At 36.5% G+C, this 27,697-nt stretch overlaps 2 protein-coding genes and 1 pseudogene across 26 annotated transcripts in view; 2 read left to right on the top strand and 1 right to left on the bottom strand.

The window, feature by feature from the left end:
- Window positions 1-5,660, bottom strand: part of Sec22b (SEC22 homolog B, vesicle trafficking protein) — a 52,617-nt gene extending 46,957 nt beyond the window's left edge. For 6 of the 8 annotated variants that reach the window (XR_013427979.1, XR_013427980.1, XR_005734704.2 and 3 more), the window contains exon 1: window positions 5,401-5,660. Coding sequence is in view for 3 of the 8 variants with exons in the window: in XM_040287237.2 (XP_040143171.1) it covers window positions 5,401-5,475 (75 nt within the window). In the remaining 5 variants the exon portion in view is untranslated. The remainder of the gene's footprint in view (window positions 1-5,400) is intronic. The other 2 variants (XM_040287238.2, XM_005341361.5) reach the window with 2 other exon arrangements.
- Window positions 5,661-9,125: 3,465 nt separating this feature from the next.
- Pde4dip (phosphodiesterase 4D interacting protein) overlaps window positions 9,126-27,697 on the top strand; it is a 228,908-nt gene continuing 210,336 nt past the window's right edge. For 5 of the 18 annotated variants that reach the window (XM_078026871.1, XM_078026868.1, XM_078026863.1 and 2 more), the window contains exon 1: window positions 17,427-17,809. In XM_078026871.1, coding sequence (XP_077882997.1) covers window positions 17,580-17,809 — 230 coding nt within the window. In that variant the 5' untranslated portion in view covers window positions 17,427-17,579. Of the gene's footprint in view, window positions 9,239-17,423; window positions 17,810-17,896; window positions 17,995-27,697 lie in introns of those variants that run through there. The other 13 variants (XM_078026885.1, XM_078026875.1, XM_078026876.1 and 10 more) reach the window with 7 other exon arrangements.
- Window positions 13,834-14,923, top strand: LOC101964825 (ADP-ribosylation factor-like protein 4A; annotated as a pseudogene).

Here is a 27,697-nt window from a genome sequence, read left to right as displayed (position 1 = left end):
TCTCCTCAAAATTAACGTTGAAAAAAATTTTTTTAAACCAGGAATTGAACCATTTAACCACTGAGGCACATATCCAGTCCTTTTTATTTTTTATTTTTATATGTGGTCTTGCTAAGAGATTAGAACCTGCTGAAGCTGGCTTTGAATTTGTAATCCTCCTCCCTCAGCCTCCTGAAATCCTGGGATTATAGGCATGTACCACTTAACCTCAAGGTGATATACCATTCCTGAGAAATACAATGCTGACACAATCCTTTTGGCTAAATAATAACCTTTTTGGTATACTTACATGACCAAATACTATGTATCCACCCAAACAATGTCATGTAATATTTAATGATATCAGACAATGTTTATCAGATACTGGTAAGTGGAAAATTGAGGTAAAACAGTCTTACAGTATTGTCCGTTATTTGATTATACACAAACATGAGCATACACACACATTTAAGGTCACTCACCAAAAAGATATAATGAGTAGAGATTATAGATAATAATCACCACTGACATTTTGGTCTTTTTGCTTGCATATATTCACTAAACTTTTTAAATAAGCATGAATTAATTTTGCAATGGGAAAAATTAGTCATTTACTCATTAACTCATTCATTCCTGTTTACTGAATATTTGCATCCAGTGTATGATGAGCAAGTCTGGTTTATGAAATTTTTTAAAAAATGTGGCATATATACAATATGAAATATTACTCAGCAATAAAAGAGAATAAAATCATGGCATTTGCAGGTAAATGGATGCAATTGGAGAAGATAATGCTAAGTGAAGTTAGCCAATCCCAAAAAAACAAATGGTGAATGTTTTCTCTGATATAAGGTGACTGTCTCATAGTGGAGTAGGGAGAGGGAGTATGGGAGGAATAGATGAACTCTAGATAGGGCAGAGGAGTGGGAGGGGGCAGGGGCTTAGCCATGATGGGGAATGTGATGGACATCATTATCCAAAGTACATGTATGAAGACATGAATTGGTGTGAACATACTTTATATACAAACAAAGACATGAAAAATTGTGTTTTATATGTGTAATAAGAATTGTGATGTATTCCGCTGTCATGTATTTAAAAAATAAAAGCAATTAAAAAAAAAGATTCTTCAGAAACAGGTAAATGAAATTAAGGGCTCACTTTCTGCCAGGCCCTGTTCTAAACACTTTATATAATTTAACTCATTTAATCTTCACAATTACCTTGAGATGATTATCATATTAATATTTGATAAATCAAACCTGCCTCCGGACCAAGGACTCCAGATCAATAAAGGATGGAGTGAGGATCTGAGCCTAGGTAGTCTGGTCTGGAACCCCTGCTCCAAATATTACATAACACCAATTATATAATTCAAATTTCTTTAATAGTAAATATATCTTCTAAGTGATGTTTTGCTAATTCATAGAATATGCTCAAGAAATCATGTGGCAACTTTGATACAGAAGTCACAAAACAATATAACCTCTACTTTACAGTAATGACCTTTAGATTATTTTCAGTGTCAAAGTCACAAAGGGCTCACAGACAGCTAGTTCACCTAAAAATATTTGAGTGTCCTGATTCTACCTTCTACTTTATCTAGAATAGATTAATGAACTTTATATACTTTATAATGATCTCTGTTGGTAATCCAATAATGAAGTGGATTAGAATAACTGGACAAATTGTGTAAAATACTTGAAGTAATTTGATAGCATATTTAGGATTTGTCTCTGTATATTACAAAAAGTACAAGGTAGTAATTTGTCGTACAACCACAATAGTTTTTCATTGCTATCTCCTGGGACTGCTAACAACTAGTTCTATCAAGTATCATCTTTTGCCTTAGTAAGAACATTTAGCTAAGCTCTCATCATTTAAAAATCCCTATTGAATTCAGCTGGTCAAAGTCCAGCAGAACCAAGAACCAACCATTTTTCTCTATAATCTACCTTAAATAATTGGGAGAATGAAGCTGTTTAACTGTATAACAGACTATTTGCTTTTTTTTTTTTTTCTTTTTTCTTTTTGAGTTCCCTGTTGGTTAGATCTACCACCTTCTTGAAGTCTAAACTGCCTTCCACAGAGCTGGTGCAAAATTAAAGAGAATACAATCATTTTAAGGTAGAACAGAAAGGTGGATAAAGAAATTGCAAACACCCTAAAAGGAAAAACACCACAAAAAGAGCAAAGGAATACACAGGATATTAGTTAGGGTAGTCTGAGTTTGTGAAGAAAGCTCATCTCTATACCTGCCCTAAGCCTAAATTTCTAGTTAAGTACATAGGAAACACTGTATATAACATTCTGTTATTTTCAGAATTTTGCTCTCAATTATATAATCTGAATAACTTTTCATTTCTAGTAATAAGGCAGCTTGTACAGGGACTGGTACCTAGTAAACACCTAAAATTATCGTTGGAGTTGTGGCTCAGTGGGTAGAGTGCTTGCCTCGAATGTGTGAGGCATTGGGTTCGATCCTCAGCACCACATAAAAATAAAAATAAAGATTTAAAAAAAAATCTTAAAAAAAATTTTTTTTGTAGTTGTAAATGGACAGAATGGCTTTATTTCATGTGTTTATTTTTATGTGGTGCTGAGGATCAAACCCAGTGCCTCATGCATGCTAAGCAAGCACTCTGCCACTGAGCTACAGGACAGGCCCTAAAAAAAAAATCTTAAAAAAAAAAAAAAGTATTTGGTAGGATAATCTGTTCTTAAAAAGCTACTACTGGACTGGTAAGGAGTGACTACATCATCAAAAGTCCTAGAACAAGGCAGTGGAATTTGGTGGTTAGGCACTAAGCCTGCTCTAGAGCATAACAGATACTGATTAAAAACCAGTGGTTCTCAACCTGGGGTGATTTTTCTCTCAAGGGGACATTTGGCCATGGCTAGAAATATTTTGAATTGTAATTAACGGAAAGAGGTAGAGCTACTGCCATCTGGAGGTAGAGGCCAAGTATGTGCTTACACATCCTAAAATGCACTGAAAAGTCCTTCACAACAAAGAAACCCAAAATGTTGCTGAGGTTAAAAAAAAAAAAATCTTTTTTTTTTCAAATATTTATTTTTTTTAGTTCTCGGCAGACACAATATCTTTGTTGGTATGTGGTGCTGAGGATCGAACCCGGGCCACACGCATGCCAGGCGAGTGCGCTACCGCTTGAGCCACATCCCCAGCCCCGTAAAAAAAAATCTTGATGAAAAATTCCACTATGCTACTTACTAGCTGTATAAGTAACCTATTCCCCATAAGCCTCACAGCTTCTTTATCTATAAATAGGGATAATTAAAGAATCTATTCTAATATGATAGGTATGAGGATTGAATAAAATAATGCATTTAGGCTTAGCATAGTGATTGGTATGCAGTATGCCTTCTATAAATGTTTTCTATATAATCATAATAGTAAAAGTAAGTCTAGAACTCATATTTTCAGACATTAAAAGTTTAAGAGACATTCTGCTGTCATATATACCTAATTAAAATAAATATATAAATAAAGATCTAGAGATATGCCTAAAGTAAATAAAATGATCCTAACTCCAAAAAAAAAAAAAAGTTTAAGAGAGACTTTATTACTTAAAAACAAAATTTCTAGAAGAAAATACAATGGAATTATAATCACATAAATATTTGTGTCAAATGTCTTTGTCAATGAAACAAAGCACCCACCTTAGTAAATCAATACCACACTCAAAATTAAGAAACAAACAATAACAAATCAATTAATTTTTTTCAATAAAGTATCAAGGGAGAGTAGGGGCCCTCTAATATTAAGAAAATTTTCAAATCCACTTTATATTCTTTGTCCACAATAGAATAAATGCAAAAGTTGAAAAACTGATCAGATTCTTGCCCTTTCTACTTCACCGCCATCCCTCATGGGTAAAATATTTCTCAAACTACATGTCCTTCAAGGAAATTTCCCCATGTTCTTGGGATCCTTTTTACAATCACACTCTTCCTGCAGAGGGGTTCTAGAAAATTCTTAACAAAAGTGGAGAATCAACAGAAAAACATTTCACAGTTAAAATTCAGGATTAGATATTTTTCAGTTTATTTCAATGAGTAGACTTTGGTGCTGCAACTCTATCATCTGTATAACTACTCTCTTAAAAGTGAAAATAAACAAATTTACTTTCAAAAATAAAGAGGCATAAAATCAAATAGAAGAGTTCCTTACTAACAGATCCTCCTGTCAACTTAGATGTCATTTCTGGGAAGGCCCTTCTGATCTTAGATATCTATGTTTAGCCACAGGACCCCTCCCTCTTCCATAATGGTTCTACATTACAATGGTTAGTTATTTGATTTTTCCACTAGACTGTAATCTCTATGAAGGTGGAGACTGAGTCCTCTCATCCCTTGCATTAACAAAATGCCTGGCACATTTGATGTACTAAGTTTTTTTTTTTAAATGAGTACCATAAATGAAGAATCCAAGAAAAGAAATGCAGGAAATGTTTTTCCTCTTAGGAATTCATGGTTTTTAAGCCTGAGGTTTTAAAAATCTACTTAGGTTGTATGAGAAAGTAATATAAAATTGACCACTTTAAATAAATTACATAAATTCTATTACTGCCTTCTTTAGGGACCTCCCAGGCTTGTTCCTGACACTTATCTCACACCGAAAATCTCCCATGTGATTCTAAGTCACAAAGCAATTTCCTTTTAAGATAACTGGAGGAGTTATTGTTAATCAATTCAATAAATTTCTGAACCCCCCCTAGCATAAAGCTCCTGTTGTAAAAGCTATAGAGAACACAAAGATGAGTAAGACCTGTCGTTTGTTTGCCTACTAGGAAACTTAACTTACTGAAAGACAAAGCAAAATAAAATAAGGTACAATGAATTGCAGGAATTTGGTATGTTTATTGGGCGAGATAGGAATTGTGCATAACCTTGAAAGAAGGCACCGCAACGAAATTTAACACGAAATTTAACGATTGCATGTAAGTGGTAAAATTACCTCACCCACTTTCAAAAGATGTCAGCAAGCCGGGTCAAGGATCAAGTGCTACAGAAAGACGAGTTGAAGAACTTAGGAACTCACTTTTTCCTAGCATTTGTGTCAACGGCCTTATTAGCAGCAGAAAATCCTAAATCCTAACTTTGTTACAAAGCCCCTAAAGAGCCACAGAACACAATTAGTGGTCCCACTTAGATCAAACCTATTCCTTTTCCGAAGTATTTTTCTGAAGAGAAACGGGTAACACAAAAATCTGTCTTCGCTTTTAGGAAAGATTTCCTCTCAGGGGTAGCCTCTCCACCACTGAAAGAGCGGAGCACTTCAGACCCGTCGGGAGATCCTGGGAGGTTCACAAGGGTCTCCCGCGTCCTAGGAAGTAATCCGAAGCTGAAAGCAGCGCGTTCGCGGGGACTTGGGATCCCTGGGATCTGTTAGTGGCTCACCTGTTCGTCCTCCTGCATGGAGGCGGCCAGCGGAAGCCCGTCTGCCACTCGGGCGATCATCGTCAGTAACACCATTTTCGCTGGCTTTAGGGACCCAACACTGGCCCGGGGCGTCGTCCTCACTTCCTCCGCGGCAGCAGCAGTCACACCTCCACCTCAGTTCCCTAAGAGACTACTGCTTGCGTCTCCGCTTCCCGCTGAGGTGGCCGGAAACAGCTCAAGAGCGTTCCACTACCGGTCCCCAAAATTGGCTTCCTACCCAGAACCACAACTACGGAACGTGAGTTCCGCCGTCTCTCCTCCTACCTTTGTAAATTTCCAAAGTCCCGCCCACTTTTCTGAATTTTTGAGCTTCCAATAAATCTCGCTTCTGGATTGGGTGTGGCACCCGAACTGTAAGAATTTTCTAGTTCTTAATACTTTTAAGTTTGGGGAGAGGACTGGAAAGAGGGTGGGAGTTAGTAGGTTGTTAGAAGAAAGTTATGTGAAAGCACTGAAAATCAGGCTATATTTTTCATATTTAATTCTTCTATCTTATAGAAAATTATATACAGAATATTTCCTATATTTGTATATCTCCAGGCAGAGATTTTTTGTTTTTTTCCTTGGCTGCATTTTTTTTTTCCATACTGTATCCCCAGAATTTTTTGGACAGTTTCTGGTAGGTCAGTAAATAATGTATGTATGTTATAAAAGAACAAGTACAGGACCTCAGAGATACCTAAGTCAGTCAGCCTAAAACCTTCATGAATCATGCTATACAGCAGGGCAGTCTTACTGGAACTTTCAGTGACTGGGCATTTATTCCCTATTGGAATATCTTCTAGACAGTTGAACTTCAGGAACTGTTCCAGTTCTCTGTTCTTTGATATCCCCATCTCTAATCTCAGGAATATTATTCACAGCATTTTTGTGAATATTAGAATAAAATGTAGGAGCAAGGATTTCATAAAATAAAGAGAATTATAAAAAAATCTATCTATTGTAACATATTAATAACATCTAGTCTTAATGTTTATAGCTGGTGCCTACATTAATAGAAATGCTAAGCACTTTATGTATAATTTTTTTAAGAGAGAGAATTTTTTAATATTTATTTTTTAGTTTTCGGTGGACACAACATCTTTTTTTTTTGAGAGAGAGAGAGAGAATTTTTTTAAATATTTATTTTTCAGTTTTCGGCGGACACAACATCTTCATTTTATTTTATGTGGTGCTGAGGATGGAACCCAGAGCCCAGTGCATGCCAGGCCAGCGCATTACCGCTTGAGCCACATCCCCAGCCCACACAACATCTTTTTAAATTTTATTTTTATGTAGTGCTGAGGATTGAACCCAGCACCCAGCACATGCCAGGCAAGCGCGTTACTGCTTGAGCCACATCCCCAGCCCCTATGTATAATTCAACAAAAAACCCTATAAGATTGGATATAAGACTTTTTTTTTTTGAGAGAGAGAGAGAGAATTTTAATATTTATTTTTTAGTTTTCGGCGGACACAACATCTTTGTTTGTATGTGGTGCTGAGGATCCAACCTGGGCTGCACACATGCCAGGCGAGCACGCTACCGCTTGAGCCACATCCCCAGCCCCAGGATTTTGGTTTTTTAAATTTACCTTTTTGATTGTCTTCAGTTATGAGGAAAAATAGTATTATTTCATTAGAAGTTTGGGGGAGGAAGACCCAATAAGACCTTGTGATTGACTCCACATGAATGATGAGGGACCAAAATTGATAAGAAACCAGTGTTTCTGTTTACAGATACAGTGAGTGCAATGGAAAGCAACTCATATATGGGAGCTTAAATTGGTAGAATCATAATACATTTAAAATAGGCTATAGTTATAACTTGTTTTAACTTCCCTTTTTTATCCTTAACAAGGACAGGCCTTCTCCACAATCTAAAATGATGGTAATTTGGCCTCTGTTAGAACAATCCCAGTAACTGTGAATTAATGACACAAATATTTTAAATAAGGATACTTCTATGTGGATTAGGAAACAAAGAGAAAACTGTAGTAGGAGTGTACAGAGAAGCAAATTTGGGCAAGAGTTTTAGTTCTTTACAGTTCCTAGCCCCAGGCTCCTCTCAAGATCCATATGCATTCCTGCCCTTGGATTCTATAAGACACTCTTGTTTCTTTTTATTAATAATCCCCTTTTTTGTTTTTGTCTTGTTATATGTTTCAGCTACTTTGAGATGTTTCTGTTACAACCAAAAAAATTTAATACAGAAATGCAGAGTCAACCCGGACAAACCCCATTTTGGAACAACACTCATACTTGGACTTAAAAAAAAAAAATTCCTTTTTTAGTTGTAGTTGGACACAGTATCTTTATTTTTATGTGGTGCTGAGGATGGAACCCAGGGCCTCCCACTTGCTAGGCGAGCGCTCTACTGCTGAGCCACAATCCCAGCCCCATGCTTGAACTTCCTATGTCTCTGATTTATTTATTTATTTATTTATTTATATTGGTTGTTCAAAACATTACAAAGCTCTTGACATATTATATTTCATACATTAGATTCAAGTGGGTTATGTCTCTGTTTTAAAACACAATAGATTATTTTTGGTATCCCTCAGACACACTGAAATTATTATTCCTGAGGGCTAAGTAGCCTTCAGGAGAAATTTAGAATTATCTCTTTTAGACCTTAGGAACTCTGGAATCTGAGTGGCTTTTACTTGTGACTTGATTGCTATCATCTCATTCACATGCAGGTATTGCCTTCAACTCCTGCTCTTTGATCCTTTGAGTAATACCTTATGGTATAATAATGGCTAACTCTGTGATGATAAAACGAAGGTCTTCAACTAATTTACACTAAATAAACAAACAAACAAAAAAAGAATAGCCACAAACATTTGTTCAAAATATTACAATTTATAAAGCTCATGTATACTCTTTGAATAAAATTTGAGCACAATCTTCTGAAATGAGTAAAATTCAAGAACTTTGGGGTTTGTAAAATTTCTAGGAGAGAAAGAAAAGGAAACCATAGCTACAGCTGCCAGCAGATTCTGGAAATTTATAAAAAAAAATTGTGTAATTCACACATCAAAATCAATATTAAGCTGCTAAAATAGGATACGATTTTTTTTTTTTTTTGGATAATGGCAGAATCAGAAAGTTACAGAAGTTTTTACAACTGGGATCAAAGAAAGTAATAGAGGCATCCGTTCATTCTTAATTCTCAAATGCCTAATTATATGTCAGAGACTGAACTAGTAATAAGGATGAATAAATAATAGTCCCATTAACTTGAGTCCCGTATCCACCCACAGAGGAAACACTGCTGCCGAGGGAAAGAATTCTGCAGGTGAAGGGCAACTCCTGTTTGAATTTAAAGATTATGTAAATGGAAAAAGCATTTCTTAGGAGGTGGTGCTCTTGATAAACAAAATAGCTATTGTATCTGAGAAGATATCCGGTCGTATGCACCAGTATGGCTCACTATTTCAAAAATTTAAAACTTAGAGATTACTACATAGCTGCTACCCTGAGCCTCACACGCTTTAGACCCCACCTCCTGCCTTCAGTGCCTGCGAACCCGCTTAATACTCTGCCCTCTGCGGTTCTCCCCGCCCCCCTCCCGCCCCCAGTTCTGATTGGTCATTTTTTCCGTGCCAGTCATTTTCAAAAGCTCCGCCTTCAGGCATGGCCATTGGTTATTTCTACGGGGTCCCGGAACGGCCCCGCCTCCAGACACTACAGGCACTGGCCCGGATGGAAGCTGAGAAGCAGCGACCCACGTGCATCGACAGGCTCTGGTTAAATACTAATTATTTTGAAATGCCATTCCTTCTGACCTCCCTAAGGTGGGAGCTCCGTGAAGGTAGGAACGTGTTGGAAGGGAAGGGAAAGAAGAAAGGAACATAGTGTGCATTATGTCAGGTGGAAGCCACTGTTTAAAATAATTACTGCTTTAGAAAGCCTATTTTAAATACTGAGCGATAGCGAAACTTTGCCTGTTAGAAGAAACTGTCTTATAAAACTGTTAATTTCATGGTGTCTGTCTGGTTGTTTTGCGGTGTCAGGAAAGCAGGCAGACAGCTGGCTCAGCTGGTCTATCCCTTGGAGTTTGGGATGGTGTGAGTTGAGAAAGATAGTTGGTAGATTTGAAAAGCATTTTTTTTTTTTTTGCCCTACAAGGCTTAAAACTCTTCCAAGACAGAAAAAAAAAATAACTATTTGCTATTCCCAAGGGTATACCTAGAACCTAGCAAAAATTTTCAGTGTTATGGAAATAAATGAATAAATGGTGTGTTTCAGGGATTGAAAATACTCACTGGTTGTATACTGCACAATTTGCAGTTTTGTACTAAAAGAAGACATATTCCTAACCTATTTCTTTCGTTATTTTAATTAGTTATTAAATATTTACTGCTCAACCATTGTGGGTAATACCAGGCACCAGAATACAAAGAGGTGAATACAAGCATGATGTTTGCTGGTAGAGTTTACATTTCACCTGACTCTGTCTCTCTTCCATTACCTCTAACCCACCTCCAACCCTATTGCTTTCCCAGTTTTCAATCTGGTTTTAAAAAACCTTGGACAGTGAATTTCTTTTCCCTAATTGTCCATTCTGATTGCCCTTTACACCTGCAGCTCTACTCCTTTTCTATGGAATCTAAGTGGATTTGGTTATTTCTAGAAGCCATTGTAATTTCCTGATCATGATACCTAAACACCATAATCCCAAATGTTGGCATCTTAAAAACTTGAAATCCTTAAAGTCTAACATTCCTCAAATTACAATCCTCAGGATTAACATCCTGAATGTGGAAATCCCTAAAGCCCCAAATCCATAAAATGGTGATTCCCTTGGTGGGAAAGCTATATAAAGGGGACAGAAAGCCAAATTCTGAGGAAGACATTGACCACACAATATGGCAAAGATGAAAACTTTAGTTCAAAAATGCATTATTTTTCTCCATTGGAATTATTTAGATTTAGGTTGTCCATCAAAGAATTTCAGATAGCCACAGTTATAAAGAGGATACACACAATTACCAACCATAGTGATGTACATTTTTAAGATTTGCTTTTTGATCTATTTATGAATTTGATTCATTTGCTCATAACTGTCCTATGTATATGACTATTCTAATTTACCAAAATGTTTATGTTTACAAAAATATGAATGTGGGTAGAGAGACAAGATGGGAGGGGAGGGGAGGGGGGATAGTAGAGGATAGGAAAGGGAGCAGAATACAACAGTTACTAATAGGGCATTATGTAAAAATGTGGATATGTAACAGATGTGATTCTGCAATCTGTATTTGGGGTAAAAATGGGAGTTCATAACCAACTTGAATCTAATGTATGAAACATGATATGTCAAAAGCTTTGTAATGTTTTGAACAACCAATAAAAAAATATGAATGTTATTATTGCTGATTTTACCAAGTAAAGTGGCCTGTGCATATTTTTGTATGCTTTCTAAATAAATTCCCTTTAAAGAATGTAAATAAATATCTGTTTATTTTTGGTGCCCCATACATGCTAAGCATGCACTCTATTACTAAGCTGCAACCATAGCCTGAAAACAAATGTTTTTTAAAAGAAAATTTGAATTAGTTATTCTGGAATTACAGTTTTGGGATTTTGGTCTTTGGTGTTTAACAATTGGGATTATGGTCCAAACTGTTACTCACTATGATTTAAAGAGTTTATTAGTTTTGGTCATTATAGTTAGACCTATTAATCTGCATTTTCCCTTTGAGTCCTCCTTATTTCTGGCACTCAGAGGCTGATTTGAATGTGAGCTCTATTTAATGACATAATTCCCACATTCTCTCTTTTTAAAAAACTTTATTTATTCTAACCAGGTATATATGACAGCAGAATGTATTTTGATTCATTGTATACAAATGCATCACAACATTTCATTTCTGTGCATATAGTGTTCCACCATATGTGCAGTCATACATGTACATAGGGTAATGATGTCCATCTCATTCTACCATCTTTCCTGCCCCCATTTCCCCTTCCCTCCCCTCTCTCCCCTTTGCCCAATCAAAGTTCCTCCATTTTTCCCATGCCCTCCCCCATTATGCATCAGCATTTGCTTATCAGAGAGAACATTTGGCCTTTGGTTTTTGGCTTACTTCGTGCAGTATTATCGTCTCCAACTCCATCCATTTACCTGCAAATGCCATAATTTTATTCTCTTTTAATGCTGAGTAATATTCCATTGTCTATATATAACACAGTTTCTTTATCCATTCCTCTATTAAAAGGCATCTAGGTTGCTTTCACAGTTTAGCTATTGTGAGTAGAGCTGCTTTAAATATTTATGTGTCTGCGTTACTATAGTATGCTGATTTTAAGTCCTTTGGGTATAGACCAAGGAGTGGGATAGCTGGATCAAATGGTGGTTCCATTCCAAGTTTTCTAAGGAATCTCCATACTGCTTTTCAGAGTGGTTGCACCAATTTGCAGTCCTACCAGCAATGTATGAGTGTGTCTTTCCCCCCACTTCCTCGCCAACACTTATTGTTGTTTGTATTCTTGATAACTGCCATTCTGACTGGTGTGAGATGAAATCTTAGAGTATTTTTGATTTGCATTTCTCTCATTATTAGAGATGTTGAATATTTTTTCATATTCTCTTTTGTGTGGATATTTCCAGCCTTTGGCATGACAACTCACACCACTGTCTAATGCTGTGGAACTGCTTAGACCTCTGAAACCTGTTTTATGATGTCTCCTTTGTTTCATATAAAGAATTGTCTTCAGCAACTTTCTGAATTAAAACAGCTTCTATGGTTTCTGAGAGATATTGGTGTTTTTTTTCTACATGAGGTTTGCTAAAATTCTGGAGTCATGTCTTTTATCATTTTTAGAAAATTCTTTGTCTTTATTTCTTTAAATACTGCTTCTATACCATTTGCTCCCCTCTCCTTCAGGAACTAAAATCACACATGTTAGACTTTTTTGGCTGTGTGCCATTAGCCTGTTGTATTCTCTTGTTTTTCTCTCTCCTTTAGTTTGTTTACCTGTCTTCCAGCTCACTAATCCTGACTTCTACTGTACTGAGACTGTTGTGAAATATCCACAATGGGTTCTAATTTCCTGTTATTGTAATTTTTAGTTTTAGAATATCCATCTGATATTTTAAATTCCAATTCTATATTTTCATACAGTTATTTATTTATTTATTATGTGGTGCTGAAGATCAAACCCAGTGCCTCACATGTGCTAGGCAAGCACACTACCACTGAGCTACAACCCCAGCCCTTGAGTTCTATATTGAGGCAAATTATCCATGTTTTTACCTTTGTCCATCTTTTCCATTGTTTTCTTACACTTAGTAAGCTTAGTTGTTTAAAGTTCCTGTGAACCCTAGTATCTGGTTCTGACTCTATTAGCACTTTTTTCTTAGTGTTTAGTTATTTGGATTTGAATTTTAGCCTGGTCCATTATTTTATATTGGATTTGGACATGGTGTTTGAAAAATTTGTTAGGCTCTGGATAATGTTGTCTGCCTCTAAAAAGTTAATCTTTCTTCTTCTATTTTTTTTCTTCAATGCTGGGGATCAAATCCGGGGCCTTACCCATGTTAGGCAAGCACTGCATCTCTGACCTACATTCCCATCCCTAGTTTTCTTCTGGAATGTAGAGGAGTACTGGAAGGTTATTTTGACCTTGTAAAACCTTGGTTTTAAGCTTTGTTTTAAAGCTTTCTTATATTTAAATATTATATTGCCTTAATTCCAAAGTTCTGATCCTTTTGGGCCCTGGATGTCTCTATACCTTGTATAGGCTTGAAGTCCATCTTCTGTTGGGTGCTGAAATCGTTACTTGGTTCCTTAGACTCTAAACTATGTTTTCTGGTGGATTTTGGATTTTGTTTTGTGCATACTAAGTTTAGGAACTGATTTTATTGTCAAGTAAGCCACTATATTGATCAGAGTTTCTATCTACATTAATGAACTCCTTTTCTGGGGTTTCCTCCTCTTTTGGTGTTTGCCCTCAATCCTAGCCATTTTGGCAGCCCTAAACTTTGACCTTTTTATTCCTCAGCTTAGAAATATTGCTGCCTTTTACTTAGCTGTTATTCTTTTGCTCTTAGTTTTGAAAATTCTCTCAGGATAGAAATCCTAGGGAACATTGTGCTCATGTAGTAACTTTTAAGGGATCATACATTTAAATCCTGTGTGCTTTGGCAACTCTTCAATGCCTTCCAAGAGTTGTTCATATAAACTTTATATATAAACCCTATGTTAGAGGTTTCTAGTGCAGCAACTGCTAGAACTGCATGTAGGTCTAAGCTGGTGCATTCCCCCTGCAAGGAAATACTTTCATGGTGCTTTCTCATTTGTACCTGGACTCCATTTTAGGTCTTGTAGCCGAACCACCTAAGAAGAGAAATTCCACATGAGAAAAAGAGTTTAAATCTGGAACACTTATTTGCAGCTGGAAATGGGAAATGGACTATCAGACTAGACTTCTATTCTTCATTTTAGTCCTTTCTCATTGTTGTTCTGGTTTTGGACTGTGTTGGAAAGACAACTGTTTTATACAGGCTGCAATTCAATGAATTTGTAAATGTTGTACCTACCAAAGGATTTAACACTGAGAAAATTGAGGTAATCTTGGAAAATTCTAAAACAGTCACTTTCCACTCTGGGGATGTTGGTGGTCAGGAGAAATGAAGAACACCATGAAAGTCATATGCCAGATGCACAGAGTGCATTTGTTGCTATGGACTCCATTAATGTTGAAAGAATTGAAAAAGCTGAAAACAGAATTTCAGAAAATAACAGGGATATTAGAAAATCAAGGAATCCCTGTATTTATAGTTACTAACAAACAAGACCCAAGGAACTCACTGTCTCTCATAGAAATTGAAAAATTGTTAGCAAGCTCATAAATTCCTTGGCATTTGCAGCCTAATGGTGCAATCATAGGAGAGGGACTGAGAGCAAGACTTGAGAAACTATACAACATGATAATTAAAAGAAGAAAAATGTTGCGGCAACAGAAAAAGAAAAGATGAATAGCAATACCTATAACATTTGAGTAGAGTAGGTTTTCTCTGGTCTGATTTTGGTAAATGAAGAGTGTCTATAGCTTGGTTTGCTTGGATGCTATTATGTTTTGTTGAACAATCAGATGCCCAACTCATTTGCCTTGTGGAAGATGAGTAAATGCAGTGCTTCTTAGAGTGGTCTCTTCTCCATACCCCACAAATATATTGGTATTACCATTTTGGGACACCAAGCAAGGATAGTAAATTGACCAGAAAATAGTTGTGGAAGTTTGACCTGAAGTTAGTAAAATAAAACGTTGACGAGTGTCTGTTTGTGTTTATATCTTTTGGGGGAAGCCTTTGCAAAGAAATTGCATACAAGGCTTTGTATGTAAGGATAAAATGCTAATGAATGCATACTTAAGGTATACATACACATTATATGTGTGTACACATATACACGGTTACATTGATCACACTGGGACAGGGAGGAAAGTATTTCTTTTTTTAAATTTTGGCCAAGTGATTTTTTTTTTTTAAAGGGAGACAGAGAGAAAGGGGGGGGGCGGAGAGAATTTTTTAATATTTATTTTTCAGTTTTTGGTGGACACAACATCTTTATTTTATTTTTATGTGGTGCTGAGGATCGAACCCAGCGCCCCGTGCATGCCAGGCCAGCGTGATACTGCTTGAGCCACATCCCCAGCCCAAGTGATTTTTTTTGATCACATGATAATTAGTTTTTTTTGTAGTTGTAGATGGACAGAATGCCTTTATTTTTTGTATATGGTGCTAAGGATCAAACCCAGTGCCTTGTATATGCTAGGCAAGTGCTATGCCTCTGAGCTATAGTCACAACCCTGGCCAAGTGATTTTGGACATTTTCTGGAATCAAATACTGTAATGCTGTCTCTTAATTCTAGATAGTTAATTCAGTCTAACTTTAATAAGGGATTTGAGGTAAAAAATAAACCTTATATAAAGTTTATATATTGTACATAGAGTTATTTATTATTAATTATTTTTCATATTTTATTCCACTCCCTTTCTCCATACTAGGAAGATTAACTTGATACATGCTATTCCATCTTGACTAGAGTTGGAAATCTCATGTTTCATAGCTTTTGGGTTTGCTTTTTGTAGTTTAAGATGGCATATTATTTTCAAATTACAGAGAACCAATCCTTTTAATTTGGATATTAAATAAAATCTATCACTTGTCTGTGGGCAAGGCCAAAGTTTGAGTCTCTGAAATCTAAGGCTGTGATCAAAATTTAGGTATTCTATACATCTAGAGTCATGTAATAGGATTACTCTCAGCTTATGTGCAGATAAACCACATAAATCCAAGAATTTGGCTCTACCACTCAGACCACTGGGCGTAAATGCACAGGTACAGACAATACCATTTATACAGGTTAAGTGGAATTGGAGTTGTGCAATATGGTGTCCTTAATGCCAGTTTCTTTTTGGCCTTTGAACTGGATTCCTTTGGAAAACACCAACAACCACCACCAAAACTACTTGGGGCTGGGATGTAGTTCAGTGGTAGAGCACTTGCCTGTATGCATGAGGCCCTAACTTCAATCCCTATACCACACACACAAAATAAAATTAAAAAAATAATAAAACTACCAAACTGTGGGGGACAACTGATCCAGCACTGCCTTGCTATGCCAAGTGTGAAATTCACCAGGACTTGTGGAAGAACAGCTTCAGTTAAGCAATAAGAGTAGAAGCATTATTCCAGTGCATTAGGAAGTAAAGAATATGAAGTCAGGAAGTGTGGACATCAAATGAGTGTACTGTATCTAAGAAAATTGGATGTAAAAGGAAGTGAGAGGCTAGAGACTTTATTTTAGGGATTAGGAAGCAACATATGTTTATGGACTGGAGATGGACCTAATGAAGAAGGAAAGGTAGAAGATATAAGGACAAGAAGAGATAATTAAGAATTTCCTTGTCAAGCAATAAGATGAATAGCCCAGATAAGATAGATTGGAAAAAGGATAAGGAGAAAGATACAGATTAAGTTAAGAAGTTTGAAAGAATATTGAGGTATTTGATAATTCATTCTCTGAAGTCAACTGGAATCATTATGGGAAGGACTAAAGATAAAGAAGTTGAATTAGAGACAGGATGAACCAGAGATAAATCTCTGACAACATACAGGCTTGGGGCTGGGGCAGCTGGATGGATGATAGTGCTGGGGTTAAAAAATAGAGGACCAAGCAGCAGATTTGGGAGGAAAGATGAGTTAGAATGAGTTCCACTTTGTTCACATTGAGTTCATCAGCAATAATGGTAATTGTCTTTGAATCTTAAGACCATGGTATACAACTTCAAAGGTAAACCTTGTTCCCTTATAGGCCTGGTGCCTGTGTAGACCATTTTAGTGGAAAATAGTTTCAGCTTTACTGGAGACTTAAGGAGTCGCTGTTCTTCAGAGACATATTCGGAATGAAAGAAATGGGCTTTTACAATGAACATTTAGTGGAGGATTTTTTAACCTATGATTTTTTAAAAAAGATGAAAACACTTGAATTGGTGGACAACAAAATACAGATATATATATATTTTACTATGAATTTTTAATGAAAAATGGCAATCTGTTCAGGAGCACATTTTTGCAGTATCTAAAAGGAAAGTTCAAAGGAAAAGCAGATTTTAGGAGAGAGGGCAAGGAGGAAAGAGGAAGCAAAGAGGATAGCCAACACTGGAGCAGTCATTCTAAGGAGCTAATAACAGAGAAAATGAATACAAGAGGGTAACTGAGTTAGCGTGAGGACAAAAAGGGGAAATATTGAGAAAAGGATTGAGAACAGGAGAAACGTATTCGAGGTTAGAAGCTGAGAAGGTGACATTGGAGTGCACAGAAAGGCAGGAGTGGGGTCTAGAAATGGAAAAAAAAACCACTACAGGTTGAAGTAGGGAATAAAGAAAGAAAGGGGAGACGATAGGGAATGAAGGGAAAAGGAGGTGTTTGTAGAAGAAGGACCAAGCCATCTATCTGGGCGGAGCAGTAGGCTGAGCAGCCTCAGAGGAGGCTGGGTCTGACCACATTTCCTCCAGCACATTGGCAGCTGAAGTGAAAGCTCATGCATGCTCAGAGGATGCACCTGGGCAGTCCGGGAAGGCTAGGAAAGCCCAGCAAGGACTGCTAACTAGCACTGGTGTGGCCAGGGCCGGGAAATCCATGAAGAGGACAGATAACGGGTCCTGCTGTCGCCAATGCGACTGTGGCTGCTGCCGCCGCGCGTCCCGCCGGACGCACCACACGCCTCACTGGTTTGGGGACGCGGTGCGAGTCCCACAGTCCCTGCGGCAGCACCCCAGCCGGGAAAGACGACGCCCGGAGCCGGTCGGGAGCTGGGCAGTGGCTGCAGAGGAGGAAGAAGCAGCCTCTGTGGGCGCGCCTTGGATGAGGTGAGGGCGTGGGCAGCTGGAGCCGGGGAAGCAGAGGACCGCGCCCTGGCGTGCGGTGAGCTGGGCTGGAGAAGAGCGGGCCGGAGGTCCCAAGTCCTGGGAGAGGTTGGCGCCCAGTGACAGTCTTTTCAGTGAGGTTGGAGGGCACCGGTGGTAATAGGGTCCGCGGTGAGAGGAGGACAGTGGTGAGTTGCCTAGGAAAAAAAAAAAAAAGAAAAAAAAAAAAGAAGTAGCGCTGGTTTGTACCCGAGAAAGCTGGGGGAAACCCTGCTCTTACCCAAAGATTTTCCCTTGATTTGATCTGCTGCTCTGATGGTGGTGAGGTTGAAGGCTGTGCTTGTTGGACTGAGGCAAAGGAGAGATGAACACCGGGCTTAAAGCCGTGCTAGGATGGAAACGTTAGGATGATAAAGGATCAGGCAATGTGCTCGAATTGCCTTTTCTTTCCTTACGCCTCTTCTTTTTTGGATATTTATCTTAGATGTACACAACATGGTGGTATTGGTGACGGTTCTTTCTTCCAGGCTAGGTACCTTTTCCCCTGCAGAGCTGGAGCCCTGCCTGTTGGCCGATGTGCAGGACAAGCTTCACCTAAACTCAGTCCTTTCCTCTCTTCTGGCCTGGAAGACTGACAGATTAAGCCCAATTTTCTTCATGTAGCAGCAGCAAGATGAAAAATCTGTCATGCGTAAGATTTCCTGGAGAAGAGACAGATTGTGAAACAAACACATTCTTGTCATAGAATTGTTTATCTTTTTCTTTCATGGGAAGCCTGTACTGTAAATCAAGCCACAAAAACAGTAATGTTTTCAGTCTGTAAACTGCCATTAACTAAACGAGATCTTTAAAAAATTACTTCATTTCTTTAGGCCTCAATTTCCTATGCATAAAATTGAGATTTGGATTAAAAAGAATATTAACTATAAAACTAAATATTAATCGGATTAGTATTTTATGGTCAGGATTCTGCTGTAGTTGTGAACTAGAGTCCTTAGTTTATTTAAAAAACAAAACAAAACTTGATTGTTTTATTCATCACACTACCCACTGTCTATACAAGAAAATGGAGTCAAAGACATTCAGTTAACAGTGCTTAAAGGAATCACATTTCTACTAAGGAATTCATAATTACAGCTCTTAAGAAGTAAGAAAGCAAGAAATATTCATTATTTGATTTTTAAAAAAATTACATGAAAATTTAACCCAAATATAATTACTTTTAAAAATGTGTCTGTGGGATATTGAATATTTTTTCATGAACTACTTTGAAATTTTATAAAAGCTTGGAACAAAATATATATATATATATATATATATATATATATATATATATAAATATCTTCAAGGCTTCTTGACCATTTTACATATTCTAAGTTAATTTTTTATCTGGAAAGAAATATTAATACTGAAAAATTGTAAAATAGATCATCTTCTTATTATAAAGGTATATTTTTTCTCATTATCCTTGGAATCAAAACTTTGTGTGTTTAAATTTTGATTCTCTAAATTGTGGTTTTGTGGTGCTGAGAATCAAACCTGGGGCCATATATGCTAGGCAAGCACTCTACCATGGAGCTACATTCCCAGCCCTGTGGTTTAATTATGAAAATTGGAAGCAAATATTCATTGTTTCTTAAATAATTACTCATCTGACAAACTACCTCTACATTCATCTTAGTTGATGTAATGATAAATCTTGAAATGTTTAATTTGAGAATTCCAGAAAAATTTTAAATAGTTTTAGAAACTACACAGAAGTGTTGCTATTCTGGCCTTCATTTAAAAATCAATTCTCCAGGAACAAGCATACTTTAAAAAAACATGGCTATATTAGCATTAGAAGTTTAATGAATATTAGAAGCTTGTGTATAGGAAATCATGTTTTTGGTGAAATTTTCTAATCCTCAAATCACCTAAAAATATAAGAAAGCAGCTTTGCATATTATCTAGATTCAGTTTATTTGTGTTAATTATTGAGCAGTGATGGTGGTAGCTGATACAATACTTGATACAAAACTACCCTCAGGTAGCTCAGAATCTACATTTCTAAACTACGCTGATGTATCCATAGTATGGAGTAAGTTCTGGAATAGAAAAATGATCTAAGGAAATAAAAATAAATTTTAAAAGTATCTCTCATGGGAAAGCTGGCCAGTTGTGTCTCAAGAGGCCATAAAAAGTATCATTCTTTTGGAAAACTGTCAAAATTGGTGTTAAAACTTCAGTCTGTTTCTTAAACTGATAAACTCATAGAATTACTATGTAAACTCAGAATTATTAATTTATAATAGGTTTTTTTAATGTTAGGAGACTAGTTTTTTTTTTTTTATTCCAGTTAAGTCTCTCATCATATATGCCAACTTAGGAAGCCAAAGTATAACCAAGCAGTTGTGAGATTTGCATTTACTGCAAGATAAATTAATCAGTGGATTCTAATTTTTAGAAAATTTGATAGCTTCAAATAGTATTAAAGAACTTCCCTGGGAAGTGAGTGTCCATTGATTCTCAACCTTCCTTCTTATGTACCCAGTTTTTTTTAATATCTCTGACTTGTAAGTATTTAAGTGAGTTTATTGTCTATTTGGTTTGGGAATTTTTATGTCTATTTCAAGTGTCTGAACATTTCTCTGAATCAGTTGGTCTTAATTGTAAAATTTAAATTCCAAATGGCAAGTGTCTTAGCCTGTGTTGTGCTGCTATATATTGCATAACATCTGTTACTGGATAATTGATAAAGAACAGAGATGTATTTCCTGTGGTTCTGAAGGCTCAGAAGTCCAAGGTCAAGAGGCTGGCATCTGGTGAGGGCCTTCTTACTGCAACATTATACAGCAGAAGATGGATGGGCAAGAGAGCACTTGAGAGAGAAAACAAGCAAGAAGGGCCAAACTTGCTTTTATAACAAACCCACTCTCTTGTTAACTAATTTACTCTTGACATTAATTCATTCATAACAGGAGAGCCCTCATGGCCTATTCACCTCTTATTAAGCCCCACCTTCAACACTCTTGCTCTGGGGATTAAATTTCCAATACATGCACTTTGAGAGATCATTCAAACCATAGCACCAACTTCATTATCTTTAGGTAAAGTTCATGACAGGGTAGGGCAGTGGGGTTGGAGGGCCGTATTAACAGAACTTGCATGCTGGCAGTATGGACCAGGCAAAGTTAATTGTACCTACATAGAGTGCAAAGAGGCAGTAGTGTGTTAGATCTATTTATTCAGAAACTGGTTGAATTAGAATTGAAAGTAAACACTAATTCAGATGAAAGGGATAACTAATATTTATCCATAGGAACTTTGGGAGAGGGCAGGGGAATAGCAAGGATGGTGGAGTGTGATGGATATCATTATCCAAAGTACATGTATGAAGACACGAATTGGTGTCAATATACTTTATATACAACCAGAGATATGAAATATTGTTCTATATGTGTAGTAAGAATTGTAATGTGTTCTGCTGTCATTTTTTAAAAAATTAATAAAAAATTAAAATTAAAAAATTAAAATTATCATTTTAAGAGTTTAAAGGCAAATGCTGATTTTTTTCCACAAGAAAAAAAATGCTTCAAGAAACCTATTGTGAAAGAACAGAATTTTGAAAGTTTGAAACTAAGCATTCTACTTCTCTTAACAAGTTACTGTGATTCATATGATGTTTGTAACATCATACTTTTTAATATTTATTATTTTAGTTGGACACAATACCTTTATTCTATTCATTTATTTTTATGTGGTGCTGAGGATTGAACCCAGGGCCTTGCGTGTGCTAGGCAAGCACTGTACCACTGAGCCACGATCCCAGCCCTGTAATATCATACTTTTTATTTAAGTTTGTTTAGAAACTTACCACAAGAAGACTTATGAAAACTGCAGTTTTTAACTGTTGGAACTCAATATATAGTTAGTTTTAGTGGTGTCTGCATTATTTAAGACCAGTGAAACAAATCATACACAGTCCAGTCAGTGGACTTACATTTAGTAGTTCAAACTATTTTATGTGTTATCTATAATTTACATGTAAGTATCCTATTTGACTTGAGATGGCAATTATTAGGATAACTGAAATTCTGAGCCAGTATTTTTTTTTTTTTAGAGAGAGAGAGAGAGAGAGAATTTTAATATTTATTTTTTTTTAGTTTTCGGCAAACACAACATCTTTGTTTGTATGTGGTGCTGAGGATCGAGAGAGAGAGAGAGAGAGAGAGAGAGAGAGAGAGAGAGAGAGAGAGAGAGAGAATTTTAATATTTATTTTTTTTAGTTTTTGGCAAACACAACATCTTTGTATGTGGTGCTGAGGATCGAACCTGGGCTTCACGCTTGCCAGGCGAACACGCTACCACTTGAGCCACATCCCCAGCCCAAGCCAGTATTTTTTTAAATCCAAAAGCAAACTAAAATTTACTAGAGGGCTGGGGATGTGGCTCAAGCGGTAGCGCGCTCGCCTGGCATGCGTGCGGCCCGGGTTCGATCCTCAGCACCACATACCAACAAAGATATTGTGTCCGCCGAGAACTAAAAAATAAATATTAAAAATTCTCTCTCTCTCTCTCTCTCTCTCCTCTCTCACTCTCTCTTAAAAAAAAGACTCTTTAAAAAATAAAATAAAATATAGTTTAAAAAAAATTTAAAAAAATAAAGTTTACTAGATACAAAAGCTCTCAATAGTTGCCATTCTCCTTTTTTTTCCCTTAAAAGGCTAGACTCAGATTGTATTTTAAATTGTGCAACCAAACAAAGCAAAACAAAACAGCTTTGATTTGTGCTATCACATTTTTACCTTTATTATTCTATGATAAAATCTCAGTTTACTATAAATGATACCTAAATTCTAAAGAGCCTAGTTATACTAATATAACCTTAAAGAAAAGTAAAAGAATGAGAATTTTTATTTATTTTGTTTAAGAATTTAAAGAAGTAAAGTACTCGAAAACAAATTCTGAAGTTTCAAAATGGAAAATGAATTTTAAATACTTATGATCCGATTTTCTATTGGTGATACTGTCACTGGATAAATGAATAAATGAAAATAAACATTCTCATACCTCCAAATTTATGTATTTTTAAGTGTACAGCATTAAATGCATCCATGTTATTGTTGCCTAGAGTATTTTCATCTTACACACTGAAACTTTGTATCTATTAAAAAATGTTTCCTCTCTCCCTCCCCTCAAGCCCCTGACAATCACTATTCCATTTTTGTCTTTGAATTTGACTATATAGGGTACTTCATATAAATGGAATCGTTCAATATCTGTCCTTTTTGTGTCTGGCCTATCTGGTTTACTTCATTGAACATAATGTTTTTCAAGTCAATTTTCAAGTCAATCCATCTTGTAGACAGATCAGAATTATATTCACTTTTTTAAGGCTGAATAAAACTCCAGTGTATGTATATATTGTATTTTGTTTATCCATTCATTGCTGATGGACATTTGTATTGTTTCCATCTTTTGGCTACTGTAAACAATGCTGCTATGAACATGGGTATTCAAATATCCGAGTCCTGTTTTTAATCCTTTTGTATGGGTGTATGACCACAATTGAAACTTCTGGATCACATGGTAATTCTATGTTCAATATTTTTTAGTTTTTTTTTCTCCTTGTTTGAGACAGATCTTGCTATGTTTCCCTGGCTGGTCTCAAACTCATGGGCTCAAGTGATCGTCTCTGCTCAGGCTCCAGAGTGGCTGGGACTATGGGTGTATGTTTAATTTTCCTGAGGAATTGTCATCTTACTTTCCACAGTGGCTGTACATTCCCACCAATGATGCAAATCCAGTTTCTTTCTGCCATCACCAACAGTTTTTATTTTCTGTCTTTTTGTTTGTTTGTTTGTTTTAGTTGTTGTTTTGGTAATAGCCATCCTACTGGGTATAAAGTAGAATCTCACTCTGATTTTGATTTGCCTTTCCCTACAGATTAGTGCTATGAGAAATATTTTTAAAGTTTCATATTTATTCCCATATTTAACCTTTCCAATGTTTTTCACTAGTTTGTTTAGACCTCAATTCCATCTTGTATCATATGCCTTTTGTCTGAGAGAATTCCTTTGGTATTTCTTATTCATTCTGCAGATATGCTGTTGGGGGATTCAGCTTTTGTTTGAGAAAAGTCTGATAAAACCTTTCTTTCACCTTCATATTTGAAAGATATTTTTGCTAGTTATTAGGACTGTCTATACAATGCCTTTTATTTGTATCATGGGATCCAATGCAAAATAAAAATATGTGGAATCTTCTTGTGGTGCAAACTTTATTAAAAATTTTAAACCATCAATAGCAGAACATTAAACTAAGCACCATCCTTCTAAGCAAAGGACCTTGCGTGTACAAGTTGCACATTCATGAATCCTACTCTTGCTGGTGATAGAATTCTAGTTGACCTCCCCTCACCCTCTTTTGTCTTTCATTACTTCAAATGTACTGCTTTGTTGTCTTATAGGCTGCTGTTTTTTTAAAATGAGAATTCTATTCTCATTCTTGTCTTCATTCCTCTGTATGAGATAGGTCTTTTTTTCCTCTCTTGAATGCTTTTAAGATTTTATTGCTGATCTTTATTAACTTAATTGCAAGTTGTCTTGGTGTAGCTATTTTCATGTTTCTTGTGCTTTGGGTTTGCTCAGCTTATTGCATCTCTGTGTTATACTTTCATTATAGTTGGACAATTTTTAGCATTATTTCTTTTTTTTGAGAGAGAGAGAGAGAGAGAGAGTGTGTGTGTGTGTGTGTGTGTGTGAGAGAGAGAGAGAGAGAGAGAGAGAGAGAGAGAGAGAGAGAATTTTTAATATTTACTTTTTAGTTTTCGGTAGAACCAACATCTTTGTTTGTATGTGGTGCTGAGGATCGAACCCGGGCCGCACGCATGCCAGGCGAGCGCACTTGAGCCACATCCCCAGCCCAGCATTATTTCTTTAGAAAATTTTGTTGCCCCTTCTAACTCCTTTCCTTTGAGGACTTCAGTAACATGTATACTATATCACTTGAATTTTTCCCATAGACCACTGATCCTTTTTTTTCCCTCCTTGTTTTATTTTGGATCATTTCTACTGTGTATTCAAGTCTACTGACCTTTTTTTTTTTCCCTAAGCATCTAATCTGCTCTTAATCCCCATTCAGTGTATTTTTCACCTCAGGTGTCTTTCTTCATCTCTAGAAGTTTTTAACTTCCATGTATTTTTATTTATCTTGATTGATCTTTATTCTTTTTTTTATTGGTTATTCAAAACATTACAAAGATCACAGAATCACATCGGTTACACATCCACATTTTTACATAATGCCATAATAGTAACTATTGTATTCTGCTACCTTTCCTATCCTCTACTACCCCCCCTCCCCTCCCCTCACATCTTCTTTCTCTACCCCATCTACTGTAATTCATTTCTCTCCTTATTTTTTCCCATTCCCCTCACAACTTCTTATATGTAATTTTGTATAACAATGAGAGTCTCCTTCCATTTCCATGCAATTTCCCTTTTCTCTCCCTTTCCCTCCCACCTCATGACTCTGTTTAATGTTAATCTTTCCCTCCTGGTCTTCCTCCCTGCTCTGTTCTTAGTTGCTCTCATTATATCAAAGAAGACATTTGGCATTTGTTTTTTAGGGATTGGCTAGCTTCACTTATCATAATCTGCTCTAATGCCATCCATTTCCCTGCAAATTCCATGATTTTGTCATTTCTTAGTGCTGCGTAGTACTTCATTTTGTATAAATGCCACATTTTTTTAATCCATTCATCTATTGAGGGGCATCTAAGTTGGTTCCACAGTCTAGCTGTTGTGAATTGTGCTGCTATGAACATCAACGTGGCAGTATCCCTGTAGTACGCTTTTTTAAGGTCTTCAGAGAATAGTCCGAGAAGGGCAATAGCTGGGTCAAATGGTGGTTCCATTCCCAACTTTCCCAGGAATCTCCATACTGCTTTCCATATTGGCCGCACCAATTTGCAGTCCCACCATCAATGTACAAGAGTACCCTTTTCCCCACATCCTCGCCAGCACTTGTTGTTGTTTGACTTCATAATGGCTGCCAATCTTACTGAAGTGAGATGGTATCTTAGAGTGGTTTTGATTTGCATTTCTCTGACTGCTAGAGATGGTGAGCATTTTTTCATGTACTTGTTGATTGATTGTATGTTCTCCTCTGAGAAGTGGATTGATCTTTATTCTGCCTTCTTGAAAATATGAAATTCTACAATAACTTCCAATTCTACTTCTGTTCCAGTTTATGTGTCTAGTGGTTGATTGCTTACTTCATTTTGAATAGTTTTCCTTATTCTTGGTGTGCTTGGTAATATTTGATTAGATACCACATATTAGGCATTTTACCATGAGGTTCTAGATAACGTCACATTCCTGTAAATATTCTTGAACTTTATTCTGGTTAAGTTAGTTGGAAACTAATTTTGGGTCTTGTTTTTAAGCTTTATTAGATGGATTCAAAGCAGCATTTCATACAGGGTTAGTTTTTCCTACTATCTGGGTGAAATTCTTCTGAGTACTGTACCCAATATTCCAGGAATTAAGACTTTTCTGACTTTAATGGATGGGGAGAAAACTATTTCTAGCCTTATGTGAGCCAAGAGGATTGTTCCCTCTGAATTGCTCCTACAGGTCTTAACCCATCCTGAGTGGTTTCCTCACATAAATGTGCTGACCAGTACTCAGCTAAATGCTCAGTGGGACCCCTTGCAAATCTCTGGAATTTTCTCTTCTTTCTTTTACTTTGCCCTATGAACTCCAGCTCCCTGAGCCTTTTCAAATCCTATCATGAGTACCACAACTTAGACTGCCACATTCTGTCTGGATTCCATCTCCTGCCACTATGGCCTGCTAACTCTCTTCCACATAGTAAGATAGGGCACTTGTGTGACCTACCTTGTTTGTCTTTTCTCTGGGATTACTATCCTATGAAGCCTGATGTTTAGTGTCTGAAAATGATAGTTTCATATATTTTGACCGATTTTTAGTCATTTCTCTAGGGGGATTAAATATCAACACTGTTATTGCATACTATTCAGAGGCAGAAGTATATTTCTATCCATGTTGTAAATTGAGTAGTTTTCAACTCTCTTTACATATTGGAATCATCTAGGAGAGGTTTGTGAAAAAAAATTGATGTACAGACTCTACTCTAGACAATTGAATCCGATTCTTTCAGATTGAGGTCTCAGTATCAGCACTCATTAAAAGCACTTGAAGTAGCTCGTTAAAACAAATAACAAACTTCTGTATAAAAGAAATGGTTGCATTTCTAAACAGTTCTGAGAAACTTTTGTATTCCTTCACTGCAATCAAGACACAGAGATGGCTGGCTTGGATGCTTTATTTATTTATTTATTGTTTGTTTGTTTGTTTGTTTATTTTTCTAAGCACTGAGGGACTATAGGAGGATTTAAAGTGGGGTCTGATGTACTTAGATCTTTGAATCATGAGGTTGGTAGGTTGGTACCTGTGTGGGATTTGAATTTATAGGGGAGTGAAGGCATAAGATCATTGGTTGCAAGTGGTTCAGGGCCAGAGGTGATGAGGATCTGAGCACAGTTAGTTGTAGTGGGGAATGGGAAAGAAGGGATAGATTGGTGAATTTCTGACTTAGAATCAGTGGGCCTTGCTGATAACTTGAGTGTGGGAAATAAGGGAAAGGGTGAAACAAGTATAGTTGGCTTTCTGTATCTTCCAATTCTGTCAATCATGTTTTGAAAATTGTAAAAAAAATAAATAAATAAAAATAAAATACACAGCAATAAAAATAATACAGATAAAAACCTATATAGTATTATAATAATGTATGTAGCATTTACATTACATTAGGTATTATAATCTAGAGATGATTTAAAGTATACAGGATGGGCTGGGGTTGTGGCTCGGAGGCAGAGCGCTT

Source organism: Ictidomys tridecemlineatus, chromosome 11, assembly GCF_052094955.1.
Source record: "Ictidomys tridecemlineatus isolate mIctTri1 chromosome 11, mIctTri1.hap1, whole genome shotgun sequence".
In the NCBI taxonomy this organism is placed as follows: domain Eukaryota; kingdom Metazoa; phylum Chordata; class Mammalia; order Rodentia; family Sciuridae; genus Ictidomys; species Ictidomys tridecemlineatus.
Note: the sequence above shows the minus strand (reverse complement) of the source record. Positions and strands in the feature narration are given on the sequence as shown.